This window comes from Hypanus sabinus, chromosome 8 (assembly GCF_030144855.1).
Source record: "Hypanus sabinus isolate sHypSab1 chromosome 8, sHypSab1.hap1, whole genome shotgun sequence".
In the NCBI taxonomy this organism is placed as follows: domain Eukaryota; kingdom Metazoa; phylum Chordata; class Chondrichthyes; order Myliobatiformes; family Dasyatidae; genus Hypanus; species Hypanus sabinus.
Window position 1 is genome coordinate 33,894,394 of NC_082713.1, and position 17,055 is coordinate 33,911,448.

The following is a 17,055-nucleotide window of genomic DNA, read 5'->3' on the forward strand; positions in this document are numbered from 1 at the left end:
TCCTGCTATTGGAAACTGACCCAAATCTACCCATCATCATGTAGTCTGCTTCTTTTTTAGCGGGCATGGCATTGAACGATTCACACTTAAGCAAAAGCCAAAGCTATAGTCCAAGTTGATCCAAGTACCTACTTTCAATCATTTTTGGTGCAACAACAATGAACAAGCTATTACTTGTTTCTGCAGGAATGTAGCCAGTTTTTTAACAGAGTTCAGTTGAATAATTGAGTTGGCAATTGAGCCACCTATTGAATTACACAGACAAAAAGCATCCAAGATATAATCTCTGGTCTGAGTTACTTTACCTCCAGTGAGATATTGATCGAAGTGAAATTCTTCAGCAGACACCTAACTGCTAAGCTGCGGAAAGGAAGTCCTTAGTACTACCAGAATATTACACACAAAGTCGGGTGGCATCAATGCAGGGCAATAAACAGTCAACGTTTCATCAGGATTAGAAAGGAAGGGGGCAAAAGCCAGAATAAGGTGGGTAGGGGAATGAAGTAAGGAGCTGCGATGTGATAGATGGAGGAGGTAAAGGGTAGAAGAAGAAGGAATCTGATGAGAGAAAACAGTGGACAAGGAAGAAAGGGAAGAAGGAGGGGCACCAAAGAGAGGTGATGAGTAGGTGAAAGGGAACCAGAATGGAGAATAGATAAATAGAGAGTGGGAGGGGAGAAATTACCAGAAGTTAGAGAATTCCATGTTCATGTTATCAGGTTGGAAGCTACTCCAATCTGAGTGTGATTGTAGAAGTGGTCATGGACCGACATTTTGGAATGGGAATGCGAAGTCAGAATCAGAGTCTTAATCGGATTTATTATCACCGTCATGTGTCATGAAATTTGATAACTTAGCAGCAGCAGCAGCAGCAGTTCAATGCAATACATTATATAGAAGAAAAAATAAATAAATTACACTATATGTATATTGAATAGATTAAAAATCATGCAAAAGCAGAAATAATATAAATTTAAAAAGTGAGGTAGAGTTCAAGGGTTCAATGTCCATTTAGGAATTGGATGACAGAGGGAAAAAAGCTGTTCCTGTATCACTGAGTGTGTGCCTTCAGGCTTCTTTATCTCCTAACTGATAGTAACAGTGAGAAAAGGGTGTGCCCTGGGTGCTGGATGCTGCCTTTCTTAGACATTGTTCCTTGAAGATGTCCTGGGTACTTTGTAGGCTAGTACCCAAGATGGAGCTGACTAAGTTTATGGCCCTCTGCAGCTTCTTTTGGCCGCCTCCCACACATACCGGACAGTGATGCAGCCTGTCAGAATGCTCTCCACAGTACATCTATAGAAGTTTTTGAGTGTATTTGTTGACATACCAAATCTTTTCAAACTCCTAATGAAGTATAGTCACTGTCTTGCCTTCTTTATAACTACATCAATATGTTGGGACCAGGTTAGATCCTCAGAGATCTTGATACCCAGGAACTTGAAACTGCTCACTCTCGCCACTTCTGATCCCACTATGAGGATTGGTATGTATCCCTTTGTCTAACCCTTCCTGAAGTCCACAGTCAGCTCTTTCATCTTACTGACATTGAGTGCCACGTTGTTGCTGCGACACCATTCCACTAGTTGGTATATCTCACTCCTGTACATCCTCTCGACACCATCTGAAATACTACCAACAATTGTTATATCATCTGCAAATTTATAGATGGTACCTCAGCTATGCGTAGCCACACAGTCATGGCTATAGAGAGAGTTAGAGCAGTGAGCTAAGCACACATCCCTGAGGTGCACCAGTGTTGATCGTCAGCAAGGAGGACATGTTATCACCAATCCACACAGACTGTGGTCTTCCAGTTGGGAAATCAAGGATTCAATTGCAGAGGGAGGAACAGAAGCCCAGGTTCTGTAACTTCTCAATCAGGATGGTATTAAATGCTGAGCTATAGTCGATGAACAGCATCCTGACATAGGTGTTTGTGGTGTCCAGGTGGTCTAAAGCCTTGTAAAGAGCCATTGAGATTGCATCTGCTGTTGACCTATTGTGGCAATAGGCAAATTGCAGTGGGTCCAGGTCCTTAATGAGGCAGGTGTTCAGTCTAGTCTTGACCAACCTCTCAAAGCATTTCATCTCTATAGATGTGTGTGCTACCAGGCGATAGCCATTAAAGCAGCTCACATTATTCTTCTTAGGCACTGGTATAATTGTTGCCTTTTTGAAGCAATTGGGAACTTCTGCCCATGGCAGTGAGAGATTGAAAATGTCCTTGAATAATATCGCCAGTTGTTTGGCAGAGGTTTTCATAGCCTTACCAGGTACTCCATCAGGACCTTTCACCTTGCGACATCGGCCTCTGAGACAGAGATCACAGGGTCATCAGGTGCAGCTGAGATCTTCACAGCTGCAGTTCTATTCTCCTTTTCAAAGCAGGTGTAGAAGGCGGTCTGTTCATCTGGTGGTGAAGCATCGCTGCCATTCATGCTATTGGGTTTCGCTTTGTAGGAAGTAATGTCTTGCAAACCCTGCCAGAGTTGTCATACATCCAATGTCACCTCTAACCTCATTCAAAATTGTCTCTTCGCCCTTGAAATAGCCCTCCACAAATCATACCTGGTTTTCTGGTGCAGGCCTGGGTCGCCAGACTTGAATGCCACAGATCTCGCCTTCAGCATACGATGTATCTCTTGGTTCATCCACGGCTTTGTACAGTAAGTCTTTGTAGGCACGCACTCATCCACACAGGTTTTAATGAAGTTAGTAACAACTGCAGCATACTCATTCAGGTTCAAAGATGAATCCCTGAATATATTCCAGTCTTCTGGTTCAAAGCAGCCCTGTAAATGCTCCTGTGCTTCCCTTGTCCATACCTTCTTGGTCCTCACTACAGGTGCTGCAGTCTTCAGTCTCTGCCTATACTCAGGGAGTAGAAGTACAGCCAGTTGACCAGACCTCCTGAAGTGAGGGCATGGAATAGCACAGTAGGTATTCTTGATAGAAAAGTTGAATTGAAATGGGTGCAGCAGAAATTTTCCCTGGTTTCTTGTGTGGTTACCACTTGACAACAGCTGCGTATGGTACTTAATTTCCAAAATTCATTTATTCAGTTTGAGTAACTTCACTGGAAACATATTCTGGAAGTATAATGAGCCCTGAGTCACTACTAAATGACACATTTATCACAGGAGACCAAGGACAAACTATTTCATTGGGTGGCAAGTTCTGAACACATGATTAAATGTCAGTTATTTGGTGAAGACCAATAATTCATTACCTTTATAATAATTCAGCAGGAACAGGGGTCAAGTAATTGTTGTTTTGAAAGGCTAAGACTTTTCATCAGGCCAGGTCTCACTCCAAAACATCAACTCTTTATTCCTGTCCATAGTTGCTGCCTGACATGCTGAGTTCCTCCAGCATTTTGTGTCTGTAACTCTGCATATCCAGCTTCTGCAGAATCTCTTGTGTTTATAGTTGTTTCTAAATCTCTGGTTTTAAAATGCAAAAAGATATTCATATTTTTTTGTAACAAATAAGCCTGGAGGTTTTGCCTGAAAGCCACTAAAATCATAAATTAGTATTTAGATATGGATCTATAAAAATAGAAAATAGCTATTTTGTTAGTAGTACACTACTGCAGATATACTTTAAACTGCAATTGAATTCATTATTTAGAATCTGATTCAAAATAAAGTCCACCATATGAATTTAAATGTTTTTTTAAGATGCACTTTGAATGCTTTAGATTATAATGTACGTCTGATGTCCAGAACTTAACAATGTTATCCTTTGTTATGCCTCTGTGTGATGGTGTATCTGACTGGTAGAAAATTAGTTTGCTGGATCCATGAAAGAAGTACAAGGAAGATAAATCCTAGCCCAGTTCACTTCAAATATCCTGGGGAATACTTTAAACTAATTTACTTCATCATTCAAAAGAGAAGCAGATTGAATCAGATTGGCCACTGGTTTGGTGTATAGATCGATCTTAATTTCCATTAACTTGATTTATAACAGACAGCTGAAATACTGCCAGAATTTTTTTGGAGGCTGCTTTAAATTTACATCAGCCTTTCAGATTTTTCAGGCAACCATCACAGGGTCATATGGTTTCATCTGCAGGAATAGTGCACTGCAGAATATGAACTTGACAAAACTGGGTTCTATTACAGAATGGGGAAGGCTGTGATAAAACTCTCAACCACAGTTCTGTCAACAACACACACAAAATACTGGAGGAACTCAGCAGGTCAGGCAACATCTATGGAGGGAAATGCCCATCCGATGAAAGGTCTCAGCCCAAACATCAACTTTATTTCCCTCCGGCATTTTGTGTGTGTTGATCCTTATTTCCAGCATTTGCGGTCCATCTTGTGTGACCAAAGTCTCTTGCTGGTTGAGATTTCAGTATCAAAGAGATCTTGGTGACTACCTCTGGCCTCTTGGCAAATTTGTTAGCATCCAAATCATGGAAAGCAACAGATCCTGGGAGAGAAGCCTGAGGATTTGATATTGTATGGGAGTGGGATATCAGCTACTGGGGAAGGGTAGAGGTTTGGCAACAGGAACTTAGGAGGAAGAATCAGCAGTAGGAAATCAATAGTAGTTAGGGATTGGCCTAGAGAGCATTTGTTGGTGATGTTTTAGGGGTGAGGTTTGCTGCCATGAATAATTAGGGTAGATCAGTGGTGGGAAATCCATAATGAAAGTGGGGTGGGCAGAGTTAGGCCTGGAGATAAACTACTAGAGAGAGGTAATTATGGAGAGGGTGTTAGCTGATGGGATTTTGCCAGACCAGGTCCAGCAGAGATGTCATTAGACAGATGGTAGAGATGAACAATTCGGCTTGACATTTGAGCTTTTGGTGGAGGTAAACTGCTTAGGATCGGGGGCTCAGAGTACGTTGAGATGAGAATCAGTTGAGACTTTGTGAACAAGTATGTAGTAAGGGTGAATCAGGAGGTAAGTGCTTATTAGGGATCTGGGAGCGGTCAGGTAGGTGGATGATGGGTCAGTATTCCAGCATTTTGTGTGTGTTGCTGTGGGTCAGAATTCAGCATTGTTGTGGAGATTGAGTAATTGGTGGCAAAGAAGAGCCAAGTAGCCAGGCAATGACATGGGGCAAAACTAGATTTGAGGGAAGGGTTGCAGGACGGCAATGGGATAAATATCGGGTAATAGCTTAAGATACCTTATGGAGACCCAGCATTGTGAAAGGCTATTTGTTCCAATGAAGATGCCGGAGGTGACATGTGGACACCAGTCACACTAAACTGTGGCATTGTATTAACTATATTCAAGATAAAATTTTTATCAGTGAATGAAGCAAAATGTATCTTCAGATATGAAAATCTTTCATTATAAAACTAATTTAGAAACACAATTGAAGCAGTAACCTCTGCCTTTCACTACTTCTCACGGTGTTTCACATGACAATTAACACCAAACCACATTGGGCACTATTACAACAGCTGATGAAACTCATGTTATATTCTACATTTACATGTGTTACATTTTAGGGAGCAACTTGTTAAGTGCAAAGGGCACTGAGAGAGGAAGTAATTTATGGCAGAAATTCCAAAGATTAGAGGTTTATCTGCTGAAGTAAGAGGCACCACTGGCGGAATAAAGGGATTTGGAAGACACGGGGCCAGTATCAGAGAAATGGAAAGGTTTGATTGGTATCATATTGGAAATGGTTACTTAAACAGAGAGTGACCAGGCCATGAGGGATTAATTTTAAAGAATGTAACTGAAAATTAGAAGCATTAGGCCTGGAGTCCTTGTAAGTCAACAAGGGCAAGAATAAAGGGCTTGGTTTTGGACATGATACAGGTAGCAGTTTTTGATGACACATTATGGAGCATGAACTTACCCCACTAGCTGGCATAAAAGTGATGGGCTGAATAACCTCTTTCCATGTCACTTAATGCTATGGAATTCTTCTAAATGGTAAAACAACCAGGGTACTACTGAAATATGAGTGAAGTTGACTCTGGCAAGGATGAGGCTACGAGCAGAAGTAAAGCTGAGGCAAACTGGAGACAGATGATTTTGCAGAGGTGGGAATTATTAACTTTTATTTCATAAGGGTATGTATTTAGAAAATGAATTCAGGATCAAGTAAGGACTACAATTTCAGTCTGATTATTCTAAATTAGTGATATCAATGAAAATGAATTCTGGGACACACAGTAGCTACCATATAGGACACTTGCCACCGTTGACTGGAGGTACAAGGCTACTGTAATTGGAAAGCTCCAGTGCACTTCCAAACACAGTCTAGTACAATTATCAAGAAATGCAGAAGGGTTTTCAATTCTATATTCAATCTGAAAAGAAATAGTTCCAATCCAGGTGGAGCTTTCATCAGGGACACCAATTGATTTTTTTAGACATTGGTTTCAAGTGTTTAGGGCTGTGTTGGGTAATGAAATTGAATACAATTCAGCCATGATCTAATTACACTAAAGAAACTGACCGGTATATTTCAGTTCTTATGTGGCTACTACACTGCGGTATCCGCCTAGTTTAAAAGTTCTACTTTCTGGAATGAGTCTTGGACTTCACCCAGAGCCAAAGCAAGACTAACAGTGAAATGGCACACTGGAGTAAAATGCAATATGGAATAGAGCCGAGGAATTTTACTGTAGTCCAGGCTGATAAACTGACAGGTACAAACTACATCATCTCAAATGGTTGCAGAGAGTAATTGCAGTGGATTTGCAGTTTCCATTATAACCGTGGCACTTGTGGCAAGGTCAGTGATGACATATGATTTTTAATTCAATGTGGAGAGAGTTGGAACTAAGTCACCATGGTTTTCACAGCACTTAGTGTGAAATTGGCCAAATTAGCACAAATGATTAATGTATGTCAAATGTAAATTATGTTCAGTGTAAATAATTTCTGCCATCTTTTCTGCTAAAAGCCACCTACTAAACATCCCACATCCCAAGATCTATTAATAACCATGATGTTTCCACCAATTGTACTTCTTTGCAATTTAAATTTTTTGGTGCAAAGGCACAAGTAGGAAGATGTGTAAAGCCTTCAAATATAAATTAGGTGCCACAGTGGCATAGTGGTTAGGGCAACACCATTATAGCTCAGGGTGTTCCGTAGTTCGGTGTTCAATTCCAGCGCCCCCCGTAAGGAGTTGGCATGTTTTCCCCGTGATCCATGGGGGTTTCTCCCCATTAACCCCCATTACAGGTGAGTAGGTTAATTGGTCATTGTAAATAGAAGAAGAAGAAAGCCCTTATCTCCGATTGGAATCATGGTGGCTTTTTTTTAGCAGGCTTTCTTATTTTTACGAGGTCGAGTTGCTAGCTCAACGCTCAACCCAGCACAGATGGAAAGTGTGCAAGGGAGCTGGCTGGATTCGAACTCGGGAGCCCTCGCTCCGAAGTCCAGCGCTGGTCCAGCACTATGCCACCAGCCAGCTGTCCTGTGATTAGGCTCGGGTGAAATAGGTGGGTTGCTGGGCGGTGCAGTTCGTTGAACAGAAGGGCTAATTCAGTGCTGTATCTCGAAATAAATATGAAAATCTACTTTAATTTGCTGAGAAACTCGGTGTATGCTAATAAAATTAGAAAGAAGTTCAGTATAGTAAATAATTTTTGACAATTTATTACTTACAAATGGTATTAATAAAACTGCAGCAGGTTTTGCCAGAACTGATGATTTTGTCCAAAGAGGAACGGTTACCCTTGTATGCAAATCATCTGTTTGTACACATGTGGAAACCTAACACCAAGAAATATGCAAACCAAAATAAGAGAAATTTATGTAACTCAGGTTGTGTAACCAAATTTGTTCAATTGTCAGATATGTTCCTGTATTGGGAACCACCCACTTCAGGGTGAACTCATACGTAAAGGACATATTTGAAGGTTTATTTTGAGGTGCTGCTGGAAAACCAGATTTGGTCAGTAAGGAGTAAGGGTGAATGGGAGTGAAGATCTGTGCAGCAGAGTCTGGGGCATGTCAGAATCTGAAAGAGAGAACAGGAAGAAAGCAAGGAAACTGCCCAATCAGAGACATTTGAACGTAGGACAGGCCTCATTGAGTGAGGGTTTCAGTAGATGAGGGTGTGGGTCTTGGGGGAAGACTTTGAAATGTGAGGACAGAGACAACAATACAGAGATATAAACGAACAGCCTCTTTGGAGGGAAGTATCTTGGTGATGTGGGGGGCAGTGTATGAATCAAGTTAGGTCCAAAATGGAAGTGGATTGTCCTTATTTAAAATATCCTGTTGGGAAGTCCCATCGGTATGGTATTGGACTGGCTTTCTTGCCCTATTCTCCTCAATTTGTCAGCAAGTTGCTCATTTGAGAGGATTCCAGAGCTGGTCGTAGGCCTCTTGGCTGACCTTCACATCAAACACAGTGAAGTGATCACAAAAGACATGGGAGGCCTGATGAAAGTCAGTTCTGACTCTCTCCCCTCTTTTAACTTTTACATATCATCATCATTGTCAGACAGTTTGCAGACAATTAGTTTTGTCTGATTCACAGTGTCCATCATTTCAACACTGGGAAGACCAAAAATATTCATCTTTACTCCTACCACGATTTCTATAAACCGATTCATTATGCTCCTTAGTTTCCTTCGTCTCCACCACATCAGGATGAGGCTTTTTATTCCAGAACAACTGAGATGTTCTCCTCTTTCAACACTGCCCTCATCCACCTCTCTTCCATTTCTCATGCCCGTAACTTCCACCATCTCCAACAGGACCCCAAGCACAGCTTTCCGTCCACTCCCCCCCACCCCTCCGACTTTCCACTTTCCATAGGGACTACACCTTACGTAACTCCCTTGAACACTCCTCCATCCCTACTGATCTCCCTCCTGGTATTTAACCTTGCAACCGGAACAAGGAGCTGAATGGCCTACTTCATGCTCCAATACCTTATGGTCTTAAGTGCCACAAGTGCCTCTCTCATTACCATTCAGAGCCTCAAACAGTGTAAGATGACACTTCACCTGTGAATCTGTTGAGGTCATCTATTATATCCGCACTCCAGGTGTGGTCTCCTGTACGTCAGTGAGACCCGACATAGACTAGGAGGCACTCCACCGAGGACCTTCGTCCATCCTCCACAAAAAGCAGGATCTCCCAGTGGCCAGTTTCAATTCTACTTCCCACTTCCATTCCAAAATGTCAGTCCACGGCCTCCTCTACTGCCAGGATGAGGCCACAGTCAGGTTGGAGGAGCAACATCATATATTCCATCTGGGTAGCCTTCATCCAGAATCTACCCTTTTGAATAGCCTTGACCACAGTCCTCTAGCCCGTGGCCCAACCAAAATATTGCTGCCCCACTTTATGTACCTTCAGGCAGAGATCCAGCTTTTGCCTGAGTTATGTTGATGACATAAAGTTCCCCTTTATTTTTCGCAGTACTTGAGATTGGACTGAAACAATAGACAAGTGATGGTGGTAATTAATCCATGATGAAAATGGCAGAAGCAGACCAAACAAAAAGCAAGTGTGGATAGTGTATTGTGGAGTATCTGAAGGATGGATTTATACCTGCACCGAGAAGCCAATGAGTCTAGTGTGTGAACAAGTTTTTTTCCAAATGAGGCAAAGAAACTGTCCAGGCTGCATGAACATTTGAAGAGAATATATTCTAATAAAGCCAACTAGAACTTGGATTACTTTCAATCACTTCATGAAAACATTTCAAAGATATTCGCCAGCACTTCGCAACAAAACAGTGACAATTTATAAGTTTCATACAACTTTTCATTGCTCGCTATTAAATCTGGAAAGCCCAACACTGATTCTGAAGAACTGATTCTGCAGCAATAAGTGAGGTTCTGAGTACAGACTTGCATAAGTCACCAGGCAAAATAATTGAATCATTTCTGCTCAGTGACAACTATGTTCAAAGATGAATAATGTCCAAGAGAGTGGATGACACATTGTCCAATATACTTAGGTCAACAGAATTTGCTCTGAAGCTGAATGAGTCAACTTTGCCAGGGAACAAATCCTTGCTTCTTTGTTATGTTCACTTCATGGTAGATGAAAGCATGTTTCAAGAGTTGTTATTTGCAAGGGGACTAGAAACAGGTACAAGGGGGGGAGTCAATATTTTGATATGTTGAGCAATTTTTCAAAGAAAATGGCATTCTGGTCACCAACATTCGTGCTTGTACAACAAATGGGGACCATCAATGACAGGACACCACTGTGGCTTCTTTACTTTCTTGAAAAAAGCTGTGCCAAATATATTTACCATTCACTGTGTAATTCACAGTCAACAAATTGTTGCAAAAAAAAAACCTGCACAAATCATTAAATGCTGTTCCCACAGCAGTAGACAAAATCAAGTCTCATGCGCTCAATTCTCAACTATCATGGGGGCTTTGTATTGAGAATGATGAACAGTTTGAAAGCTTGCTGTGGCACACAGAAGTCAGGCGGCTTTCAAAAGAAAACTGCTTGATAGTGATAGTGAATGATCAGCCATGATCTCAGAATGGCGGTGCAGACTCGAGGGGCCAATGGTCTACTTCTGCACCTATTGTCTATTGTCTATTGTCTATTGAAATGCTCAGGCACTTTTTGAAGCAGCGATAACATTTTTTGAGGACTCAAATACTTCATTCACTTATGAGCTCAAGAATGTTAGCCTAATCTATCAGAATTATTCATGTAACCTCCTGGGTCGCCTCAGGCTGGCTCAGCTCGTTCTTGTCTAGGGGGAGCAGCCTTCGGCCCCGCCAAACTGGGTAATCAGCTGGTGTGGATGCTGTGTGATGTCCCCGCCTCGCCCAAAAACAGACAGTACACCATATGCGATTAAATGAGTACGATTTATAAAGGTTACTATTACTAAGTGATTAATAACAATACAGTATATATGAAGAGAAAATTAAAGAAAAGGCGCCAAACTTATCAAAGTCCAAACCACTTCGTGCACAGCCGTTGGAGCTCAATTACTGAAGTCTTCTGGCCACCATTCGATCCCCTCCGAACTCCTCGACTCGCAGCTCAGGACCCTCCGAACTCCTCGACTCTCCAAACAGCTCAGGACCCTCCGAGTGGTCAACCAAGCACATCTAGCTTCATCCCCCCCCCCCTCGGAGAATCTCCCGGCCTCGGACCCCCCTTTGGGGTCCGATCCTCGCCCAGCTTAGAGCATTGCGTCCTCTCTCTCGACCCCCTCGCGCCGATCTGCCCAAAAGCCCGTCAACAAAAGCTTACAGACTCAGAAGAAAGAACATTAATCCCCATTTGGTTTACAAAGGAATACCATTCTCGTTATCAGCAAATTAGCATTCCTGCTAGTTAACAAAAAAGAAGAAACCCTCTTTACACTCTCCCTCCACCAAATAAAAGTCATGTCCTCATGACTACTAAATAACTCGCCACCTTTCCTGCCAACACACCGTAACCCAAGCACAAGCAGTGACATCTCCTCCCCACACAGTAACCCTCACGCCCTGTTCCTCAGGCGCTACTTAGGCCAACTATCTGGAGTTCCCTAACCCTTCTGAGGCCTCCGTACCCCCTCACCTAAACCCTTCAGGCTCGGACACAACTGGGGATACCTTGGGCCCACTACCAACTCCTCTCTCAACCTCTCACTCATGCCCCACACTGCACACAGCTAACCCTCCCCGCTACACCTGACTCAATGGGAGAAGGGCCAAAGGTCTCTTCCTCAATCGAGGGAAAGTCAGCAAAAGGCAGCATGTACCACACATCCAGCACATCATCCATCGAATCTGTATTCTTCCTCATTCCTGTGATCGGTAGCTGCTGTTTGATCTTCTCCAAACGGAAACACGTGGCCTGCACTGCTCCTGCAGTCTCTTCAGCCTCCTGTTCAGTATTCACTGCACTTCTCTCCAGCTTTTTCTTCCTCATGACTTATTCCAGATCAACTTTCAGGTTTTGCACTTCTTTTGAACTGTCGATGGTCATCTTCAAGTTCCCTTCAAGCTTCCGCTTCTCTCTGCTGAGATTCGTCTGTAATTTCTTCACCTCCGCAAACTCCCCTCTCTGGGTTCTCAGTTTGCTATTACCCTCAGTCAGACAACTTTCATTCTCTCCAACTTGTAAGTCTTCTGAATGGTTCCAGATCACTTTCTCCAGTCTCTTCGTCTTCATTTCAAACTTGATTCCGTAGAGACAGTCACTCAGGAGCTGCGACCTTCGCCAGCCCTGGCACGTGTCCAGAAAACACTTTAACTCGGTAGTTCTCAGCTGCTCCTGCAACGACCTCACTTCATATTCTCCTGAGGCAAATCCAAACACCAAGAGATCATCCACATACACCAAAACTCCAAACACCTCCACATCCCCTATGGTCTTCCACCTGCCCAGCAGGAAGGTTGCAAGGGCTCCAGATATGCCCTGTGGCATCTTTTCGGACCCGAAGACTCCTAGGGAATTTATAACGGCCGTCTTCTCCTTGTCGGCCCCACTCATCGGGATCTGGCAACATCCACTCCTCCGATCCAGCACCTTAAACCATTTCGCACCACTCAGACAGGCCATCGCCTCTCCGGCCCTCAGGGCCATATTCTGGTCACTGACAGTGCGCCTCTTCGACGCAATACAATCCACACACACGCTGCCTACGTCTTCCACGGCTTCAGGGGCCAGTCGCCGCAACCTCTCTCTCTCCGAGGTGTCTTCAGCGGTCAACTCCGCTCCCTCGTGGTATTTCGCAGCGTCCACTAAGAGGGTCTCACCCTCAGATACTTCCCCCAGGCCGTACCACCACTGGCTCTTGTTTGAATTCGGTATCGGCCCAATGCTGCTACACACGTCCACCCAAGCAGCTCGAAACTCTGGGTGCATCGACAATGCCTCCAAACAACGCTCACCCGCCTCCTCCGGGCAGGCCCCCAAGCACACCAGCAGGATATTGGTTCTCTCCAGAACTGAAACGCTGCCCGTCTCAACAGTGTCCGGACACATCAGCATTAACGATTCACGAACCTCAGTCTCCTCCACATTTGCCTCTAAGAACTCCATTTTCACTGACCAACAACCGTCGTCTGGATAATCACCGGCACTGGTACCCCGAATCTCCAGTGTCCTCAATGTCGCCAAGGGTAAATGCTTCCAATAACGGTTATGAAACAAACTGTACAGCAACTTAACCGGCGCTCCGGTGCTGAGGATGGCTTTAACTTGACTTCCATCCATCCGTAACAACACCTGTGCGCATGGCCCCTCTAAGCCTTCAGGAATAGAGTCTGCTCCTTTCGGGAGTTCCTTGGTACATTGCTGGGAACGTGCTCCCCCAGAGACCCCAAGCCGTTCCCCCACTGGGCCTCCTCTAAGTTTCCCGACACCTCTTGAATCAACGGAACAACTGATCCCCTTGACAGATCCCCTTTGCACCACAAGCAATTTATCTGCCCCCCTAGGCAAAAAGGGATATCCTAAAAACTTCTCACCAATCTCCTGCCACGGATATGATGAGCCCCCCAGCTGCGGCATTTGACTTCCAGTCAAACCACACGCATTTTCCCACACTTTCCCAGAACTGGCAGCGGTCACTTCGAGGTAATTGCGCCCGACAGTTCTAACAAAGTCACCAGCCCGCCTACTCAAACTTTCAACCCGTCCCTGTCGCTTTCCCTCAGCCAAGCACTGCCACTCACCCAACAACTGAGGGGTCCGCTCCGCCCACGCTTCCACCCCTTTAGGGCTGGACATTATTCCAACAACCGGGCGGAGCCCACCACTGCTGAAACATCCCAACCTGTTACTCCTCAATCCCCAAACAGTATGGACAACCCATGGTCCCATCACCATTTCGTCAGCACTAGTTGGAACTCGAACAACGACCTCGAGGCTAACAACAGCACACCCAACACACACACAACGATAACCAACAATCGCACACCCACAAAGGCACACCAGCTCTTCGCCGCAGACACAATTTAAAGAGGGTGATCACACAGCTTCCACAGAAATCAACCCCGGACGAGCACCCCACAATGTAACCTCCTGGGTCGCCTCAGGCTGGCTCAGCTCGTTCTTGTCTAGGGGGAGCAGCCTTCGGCCCCGCCAAACTGGGTAATCAGCTGGTGTGGATGCTGTGTGATGTCCCCGCCTCGCCCAAAAACAGACAGTACACCATATGCGATTAAATGAGTACGATTTATAAAGGTTACTATTACTAAGTGATTAATAACAATACAGTATATATGAAGAGAAAATTAAAGAAAAGGCGCCAAACTTATCAAAGTCCAAACCACTTCGTGCACAGCCGTTGGAGCTCAATTACTGAAGTCTTCTGGCCACCATTCGATCCCCTCCGAACTCCTCGACTCGCAGCTCAGGACCCTCCGAACTCCTCGACTCTCCAAACAGCTCAGGACCCTCCGAGTGGTCAACCAAGCACATCTAGCTTCATCCCCCCCCCCCTCGGAGAATCTCCCGGCCTCGGACCCCCCTTTGGGGTCCGATCCTCGCCCAGCTTAGAGCATTGCGTCCTCTCTCTCGACCCCCTCGCGCCGATCTGCCCAAAAGCCCGTCAACAAAAGCTTACAGACTCAGAAGAAAGAACATTAATCCCCATTTGGTTTACAAAGGAATACCATTCTCGTTATCAGCAAATTAGCATTCCTGCTAGTTAACAAAAAAGAAGAAACCCTCTTTACATTCACAAGGTTTAATGAAATTAATCTCCAGTTGCAAAGAAATTATGTGGATTTTATCGAAGTCAAATCAGTCGTCTCCACATTTCTGCCTAAGTTAAACCTATTTAAGTGCAACATTCGCCATCACAACCTTTTCCAATTTCTGAGATTCCAGATTAGGTAGTAAATCCATTTGTAATGAATTAACAGAAAGGATGGAGGAACAACTGACCTCACTACAAAATTACTTTGAACTGAAGCCAAGGTTCAAAAAACAAGACTTTTGGTTGAAGAAATAAATCTCTGAATACTATCCTCCACCGTAGAAAAGGGTCAAGATGTTCTTTATTGCTTTTCGAAATCGTATTTAGTGGAACATGGTTGCATTGCATTCACCCAACTTCTTTCAAAGCAATGAAACAGATGAAAAATAGCTGAACATGGGGATCTGTTATACCTTCTGAGTGACATTCCAGCCTGATGTTGAGAAGCTGATATCATTGCATCAAGCCCATCAGTCTCATTGAAAGGTGAAAAGCAATCAAGTATTGAATAGTTGGACTATTAATGTACTCTGTATAATTGTTGATGAAGATTGTTGTTAAGACCATAAGACATAGGAGCAGAATCAGGCCATTCAGCCCATTAAGTCTGCTCCACCATTTTATTATGGCTGATCCCAGATCCCACTCAACCCCATTCATCTGCCTTCTTGCCAAATACGTTGATGCCCTGACTGATCAGGAAACGATCAACTTCTGCCTTAAGTTTAATGTGATTAAATAAAGAAATAATTTTATTTATAACTTAAATAGATTTGAATAATTTTGTTATTATTTATCACTGTATTAAACCTATAGTTCCTATTTTCTTTTACACTGCATCCTTAATAAAAATTCCTGCATAAGAGGAGATAGTTCAGCCCATTCAGCTGTAAGCCCGCCCATCCTAAACTAATTCCACTAGTCTTGGCCCATGGTCTTATAAGTTTCTGTGCATTTTCATTCAAAAAGGTATCTCTGTCTTTTTCATACAATGAGTTACAGGCCTTCTTTCTCTGGATGAGAATTTTTTCCTTGGTTTGTTGATAATCTTTCTATCACTTGCTTTATCTCTATTATGGAAATTGATCCAAGTTATCCACTCCATCTAGGCCCTTCATAATTTTACACATCTTGATTAAATCTCACTTGAATGAGCCCCAACCTATCGAATCAGATAGCTAAAATTCTCACTTGTAAACAGCCTCAACTGATCAAATCAGATAACTAAAATTCCCACTTTTGAATATTTCTTAGCAAATATGGCTAATGCTGGAAAAGTTGATTTGATAGTCAGTAGCTAAAGGTCTGGGGGGGCTTATTTCACAATGTTTATCATTGATACCAGTCAGTTCAAACCTGCAGTAATTACCATTTCTTTACCTATCATTTAGAAATGCATGTTGCTGCATTTCAGTTCTCTCTTTGGACCTGGTGCTCCCAATTCTGAACTTGCATCAGAATGAGTGCAGTATATATTTGTTTACCTTCAAGAGCTTTTTTTATGCTCCATGGACGTTTACTCAAATAAACTTGAACTAATAAGATTCAAACTTCTGATTGTTTTAGATTGGATACTGGAATGAATATGAAAGGCTGGTGACTGTTGAAGAACTACAGCAGGTTAATGAATCGTCGTCTGCTGAAAACAGAACCATAGTAGTCACAACAATCATGGTGAGTACAATCCTGTTTCATTACTGTATTAACTTGAAAAATTTGGTGCATTTCATTCATGTTTCACTCTCTAACTTTTACCAAAAAATTATTTTGCAGAGAGCTACACAATAATGGAATGTCACTGACTGACTGAGAAGATATTAGTGCAGACTTAAATATATGATTTAAGCTGATTTCCAAATACAGTAATATTTTACTGGTGGTGATATTCTTCTGTTCTCTAAGCAGTACTTCTCAGCAATTTAATACCTTCACCCCAAAGGGGACAGAGGTTCTTTAATTGGTGTATCTGTCTGTCTGCCTGTTTATCTGTCTGCCTGCCTGCCTGGCTACCTGTCTATATGCTTGTCTGTCTACTTGTGAACAATAACTACAGAAATCCTTCGTGGATTTCCAAGAAACTGGAAGAGTAGATTCCAGGGAATGATACATCAAAACAAGTTCAGTTCAACACAAGGTCCAATAATTAATCAATTATTGCATGGTCACCTGTTTCAATTTGATGTGGTGATTCACCATTATATGTAAGAACGTTAAATAAGATGATTTTCAAGCAAATGAAAACCAAACGCCTAGAAAAACTCAGTGGGTCTGTTGGGGAAAAGTGATAGTCAGTGTTTCAAGACTAAGTCCTGAGGCAGGATCTTTGCCTTCCACAGATACAACTAAGTTCTGACCAACTAAGTTCTTCCAGCATTTTGTTTTTTGCTCCAGACTCCAGCATCTACAGTCTATTGTATCTCCATGAT

General features: G+C 43.1%; 1 protein-coding gene across 3 annotated transcripts in view; it reads left to right on the forward strand.

Moving 5' to 3' along the window:
* Positions 1–17,055, forward strand: part of LOC132398034 (glutamate receptor 3-like) — a 373,054-nt gene that overhangs the window by 253,438 nt on the left and 102,561 nt on the right. For all 3 annotated transcript variants that reach the window (XM_059976944.1, XM_059976943.1, XM_059976942.1), the window contains exon 9: positions 16,196–16,303. In XM_059976944.1, the coding sequence (XP_059832927.1) occupies positions 16,196–16,303 (108 nt within the window). The remainder of the gene's footprint in view (positions 1–16,195; positions 16,304–17,055) is intronic.